Source organism: Neomonachus schauinslandi, chromosome 3, assembly GCF_002201575.2.
Source record: "Neomonachus schauinslandi chromosome 3, ASM220157v2, whole genome shotgun sequence".
Lineage (NCBI taxonomy): Eukaryota > Metazoa > Chordata > Mammalia > Carnivora > Phocidae > Neomonachus > Neomonachus schauinslandi.
In genome coordinates, this window is record NC_058405.1 from 11,355,553 (window position 1) to 11,361,122 (window position 5,570).

Below are 5,570 nucleotides of genomic sequence, written 5' to 3' on the forward strand. Positions count from 1 at the left end.
CCACGCGCCGCCCCCGGCGCCGCCGCCGCCGCCGGCGCCCGCGCAGCACCCGCACCACCCCCACCTCCCAGGGGCGGCCGGGGCCTTCCTGCGCTACATGCGGCAGCCAATCAAGCAGGAGCTCATCTGCAAGTGGATCGACCCCGACGAGCTGGCCGGGCCGCCGCCGCCGCCGCCGCCGCCACCGCCCCCGGCCGGCGGCGCCAAGCCCTGCTCCAAAACTTTCGGCACCATGCACGAGCTGGTGAACCACGTCACGGTGGAGCACGTGGGCGGCCCCGAGCAGAGCAACCACGTCTGCTTCTGGGAGGACTGTCCGCGCGAGGGCAAGCCGTTCAAGGCCAAATACAAGCTCATCAACCACATCCGCGTGCACACGGGCGAGAAGCCCTTTCCCTGCCCGTTCCCGGGCTGCGGCAAGGTCTTCGCGCGCTCCGAGAACCTCAAGATCCACAAGCGCACTCATACAGGTGGGTGTCTGTCCCCGGCCGCGTCGCCGCCGCCGCCTCCCGCGCCGCCGCCGCTTCCGCCGCTGCTTCTCTTTCTCCTCCTCCTCCTGCTCGCCTTAATTTTTCTCTCCTGCTGCTGCTTCTCTTCGCATACGTATAACCCGGACATGTGACTTCTTTTTTTTCTCTCCCCCCCTTTTTTTCTATGAATAAGTAATTCGATAGCACACACAGGCCCCGCGCTGGGTTCCCACACGGTGGAGTCTCCAGCGCGTCCACAGCCCCTCGGCCGGGACCGGCAACGCGCTCCAGCCGCCGCCGCCGCCGCCCCGGAACAGAAGCAGCAGCAGTCGGAGCAGGAAGGCGCCCAGGACGGTCGGCAGCCCCCATTCGCCCGGCCCCGGGAACCTGGGGAGGGCGATAGGGAAGGGAGGCCGGAGCCGGAACAGCCCCGGTGGCTCTTCCTTCCTCCCCACCCGGTGGCAGACCCCTTGCGGTCGCCGTGCTCCGAAGAGCGGGCGTGCGAGGGGGCACGTGGGATTTGCTCCAGTATTGAGGCCACTAGGCCCAGCTCGATGCGGCCCCAACAGGAGGGGAGGGGTCCAGTCCCTCCGGGGCGTGGTGCAAAATGCCAAAGGAATGCGCCCATGGGCCCCCGAAGACCTCCCCCCAACACACGCACCCCACAGGTACATCTTCACGTGCACACAACCCACAAACCACTTTACGCAGCCGTATCTGATACTGCCCATCTCTGCCTCATTGCTGGAACGCCCATATGCTCTGACACACTCCTCTTCCACATACACCCTCACGCACACTTCCTCATTTACACACCTTCATACACACCGATGCTCATACACGTAGCATCACACACCTCTATCACACACATCCACACATACCCGAGAAGGTGCTGGAGAAATTTGCTCTGTCCTTTCAAAAAAGGTTCTAGTTGGAGGAGAACAGGATGAGCTAAAGTCTCCTGCGGTCGTTGGTACCTGCCCCGCGGAGGAACTTGGGGGGAAACCCCCGGCGCCGTGGCGACCCCTCCCATTCCAGTCCCCCATCCTACCCCCCCCCGTGAAGGCGGCTGCGGCGTGGGCCGGTGGGGTGTTTCCTGTGGGTCGTGTGCCCCCATCTAACGGGCGAGCGCTTTGGGCGGAAGCGCTGATGAGCGCGAGCAGTCGGGATTTATAGGGACAGACAATATTACCCCTCGGAGGACACTTCAGTAACTGGAGTTTACATTCAGTAATTACTTAGCTGATTTATCGGCGCTGGGCGGCGAGGAGGCAGCCGCCGCGCGTGGGCCCAACGCCTGGCTAGCGGCCCGGGCCGAGGGCACCAGGGGGCACCAGGGGCATCTGCGGGCGAAGCCGGGTCGGGGTGACCCAGGCCCGGCCCGGCGCCTTGCAACTGTCGGCCAACATCGGACAGGCCTCATGTGGACCGATGATGGGCCGGGAAGAAGTCTTCCCGGGAACTCCCTGGGCCATCCCCGTTTTTCGAATCGGGATCGGTCCGCCCTAGGGAGTTTTCCAAAAGGAAAAACTTCCCTTGAGGCTTTTGGAAAAACTCCCGTGGGCCGCTTAGGCAGCTGTTTGCCCCTATGCCCAGCACTTGCCGCCGGGACAGGGGCCTGGGACCGTGCAGGAGGCACGCGGGGCGCAGGAGGTGAAGCTGCCCCTAGCCCCGTCCCCAGTGGGCACCCTGAAAGCAGAGCCTGCGTCTTCGGGCCCTTCCCGCCTTTCCAGGCCTCAGAGAGAGAGTGGACCTTTCTTTTCGCGGCGGCCGGAGCTGAGGGCAGTTTCTGCCCGGGTGGAGCAAGGAACTGGAATTGCGGACGCGGAAGCTGTCCGGGGTCCCCGCTCCCTCGGACGTCGGCCCCGGGGAGAGGGGCGTGCGCGCGCGCGCACGCCGGGGCGGAGATCCGGGACGCTGGGGGGGCCCCCGGGCGGTGGTGCTTTCTGGTTCCACGGCGTGCGCAGGGTTACCTCTCCTGCCCGGCTGCCGGAGACCGCGTGCTTCTCGCCGGGGCCCTCGGGGAGGGATGCCAGCGACTCACGTTCGTGCTCAAACCCGCGCCTGGGGATTTTGGCGGTCCTTGGGCCGCCTAGCCCTGGCGCATTGTGTGCGGCGAGGGACCATCCGGGACCCCCCTCCCCCCACCACCACGGCGCTCTCCCTTTTGGGGGTTATCAGGGATCCCGGAACAGATTGATCAAAGGAAATAATCCCCCAGCCACTCCTGAAGGCCTATTTCCTGACCCACGTGCCCCCAATTCGGTTTATAACCTTCCTTTGGGCCGGACTCGAGTTCTCTCCGGGAGTAGCTCACGTAACGTCCCTTACTCTCAAATTCTGCAAGTAGTTAAATTCTGATTGACCCCTCTGTCAGAATCTGAAATGTAAACACTGGGGTCTCTCACCCTTTCCAGTTAGCTAGAATTTGCTCACTGCCCCCCTTAGGCCCCCTGAATAAAACAGGCAATCCTTTCACCTTTACTTCCCCCACCCTTCTACTTTCTTCCTCTACCTCTCCTTCATCCCTACTTTTCTACTTTTTTCCCCCCCTCCATTCCACATCTCCCTTCACTGGGCCTAATTACTTGTCTTTATCGTGGGCAGTGGCGGGGCCAGCAGAGTTGAAGCTGTGTGCATTCTTCACAATCCCGGATATGTAGCGAGCACCGAAACAGGAGAACTCCACAGACAGCACTGCATATTTCCAAAGGATGAATAAAGCCACTTAGGCCTACATATTGAAGAAAGGCTGATTAAAATTTTTAAAATAATGCTACATTAAATTAGTATTATCTCCCATTTAAAGTAGAACACAGAAGTCAGGACAGATAACTGATGTTTTGATAAAAAGTGATTAACATTTTTTGTTGGTGTTGCAGCTCATCTGCAGAGAAGGTTGTGATGATTGTGTTATGTTGTGTTTTTCCCTGTATAGATCAATGCAGGACGTATATTTGAATAATATCTGATTTCATGTTTAGACAGTAATCCAGGTGGGATAAGTTATATTCCAGGCATCTGAATACTTTCAGACCTGTTACTACGCTCTGGCGCTGAAGCAGTTAGCATTGGTGAAATTAAAACAGCAACAACAAACACTGCACTGAAATATTTGTATAAGAAAATTCACCACAAAAATTTATAAACACTAAGCTGTTTTAATAGTTATTTGTTTTTTTTTAAAATATATATTATCCCAAACCAAGGAAAAAGCCATACCTCATGAGCCACCAGAGTAGCTGCCGGAACGTAGAGAAATTCAACTTTATTTTAAAAATCATGTAAAGTATTATTGAACAAAAATATGTCTGAGATGACTTGTTCAATCATGACTAAATACATTAAGTTCATAGATACTTAGGTGAGAGAGAAAATTCATACTGTTACCTGCCATCTTCCTTTTTTGCTTTTTAATGCCAAAGGTATATGGCTGAATTTTTATTAAGCATTTCCACTTCCTGCAGTAGGGGCCTTGTGTTTAAAGGCATTGTGTTCCTGAGGTGGTTAGAGCAGCTTCAAGGGGCGATGGGCCAAAGACTGGTAAACAGTCCCTTTTCTGCCGGGTAAGTAAGGTAGGAAGCTGTCAGCCTCGGTTTCCATAGAGCATCAGGTACATGCTCGCTTCTGGTGGAGGCTTGTGGGCCTTACTAACATTTGCTAAGGTTCTGTTCCGTAGGCTCTTATTGCTCTGCAAGTTGGGAGGGAAGGTGGTAGAATGAAGAGGAGATCGGCCTAGTCTCTGCCCAGCCAGGCTTGTAAAAAATCTAGTGATGGGATTGTGTGTCTCACAGGTGCCTTTGTTTCTGAAGAGAACAGGATTTGGCTTTATTTCATTTCCTTTTCCATCAGTGGAATCCTGGGGCCGCTCTGAAACAAAATGCCATTATTATAATTTTATGGCACCACCCCCACTTCACTTTTAATTTAGTGGACTTGCTTACTTTTCTTCTCTTCTTCTTATATCCTTCCCCCAAGCTGTGGATTTGGAGGAATCATTTTATCAGCATTTATCTTGACAGGAGATCTGCTTATATTTTTGCAGGTACAGACCCTGAGGGCAGTGAGGACCCGGGTATTTGGGTCCTCATTGGGTTTTGGTGTTGCCTCCCGGACCATGCCCTAGCCATTCCGGCCCCCCCACCCCCCCAGCCCTGTGGTACTGCAGGGACTAACATCTAGCCTCTTACTAGCCCAGGTCCAGGGAGAGCCTCCAGGCTCATCCCTGAAGTATCCCTTCCCTGTTGCCTTCTGGAACATAGGGATTAGGAGTAGAAACCAAGCCGGGGATTGGTCTTCAAGAGAATGGGGAAATGCTTCCAGATTTCTGCTCCAAGATTTCTCTCTCAAGTGAGGGGTCTCTGGAAAGCAATTGTTGACCTTCGCTATGTTTTGTTGCAGGGGAAAAGCCTTTCAAATGTGAATTTGATGGCTGTGACAGGAAATTTGCCAATAGCAGTGATCGGAAGAAACATTCCCACGTCCACACCAGCGACAAGCCCTATTACTGCAAGATCCGAGGCTGTGACAAGTCCTACACTCACCCCAGCTCTCTGAGGAAGCACATGAAGATTCACTGCAAGTCCCCACCACCTTCTCCAGGAGCCCTTGGTTACTCATCAGTGGGGACTCCAGTGGGTGCCCCCTTGTCCCCTGTGCTGGACCCAACCAGGAGTCGCTCTAGCACTCTGTCCCCTCAGGTGACCAACCTCAATGAGTGGTATGTTTGCCAGGCCAGTGGAGCACCCAGCCACCTTCACACACCTTCCAGCAACGGAAGTACTTCGGAGTCTGAAGATGAGGAGATGTATGGGAACTCGGAAGTTGCGCGGACGATACATTAGAATTTTCTTGTAATAATAATAATAATAAGTCATAAGTGGGAGTCCTTGGACCATATCCTAACCTGAGACAATACCAAGCCTGAGACAAACCCTTGACTCAGACTTGCCACCGGGTCTAATTAGCCCTATTTATTCAGTATGAAACCCTATGGTGTTTGTACATTTAATTAATTTAATTAAGATATTTGGGCTTTTTTTCCTTCCTTCTTCTTCTTAGAAAACAAACAAAAAAAACCAACCAAGCTGGACTTGTACG

At 54.5% G+C, this 5,570-nt stretch overlaps 1 protein-coding gene across 1 annotated transcript in view; it reads left to right on the plus strand.

The window, feature by feature from the left end:
• Positions 1-5,314, plus strand: part of ZIC5 (Zic family member 5) — an 11,386-nt gene extending 6,072 nt beyond the window's left edge. The window contains 2 exon segments of the mRNA XM_044913522.1: positions 1-470; positions 4,872-5,314. Coding sequence (XP_044769457.1) covers positions 1-470; positions 4,872-5,314 — 913 coding nt within the window.
• Positions 5,315-5,570: the final 256 nt, after the last annotated feature.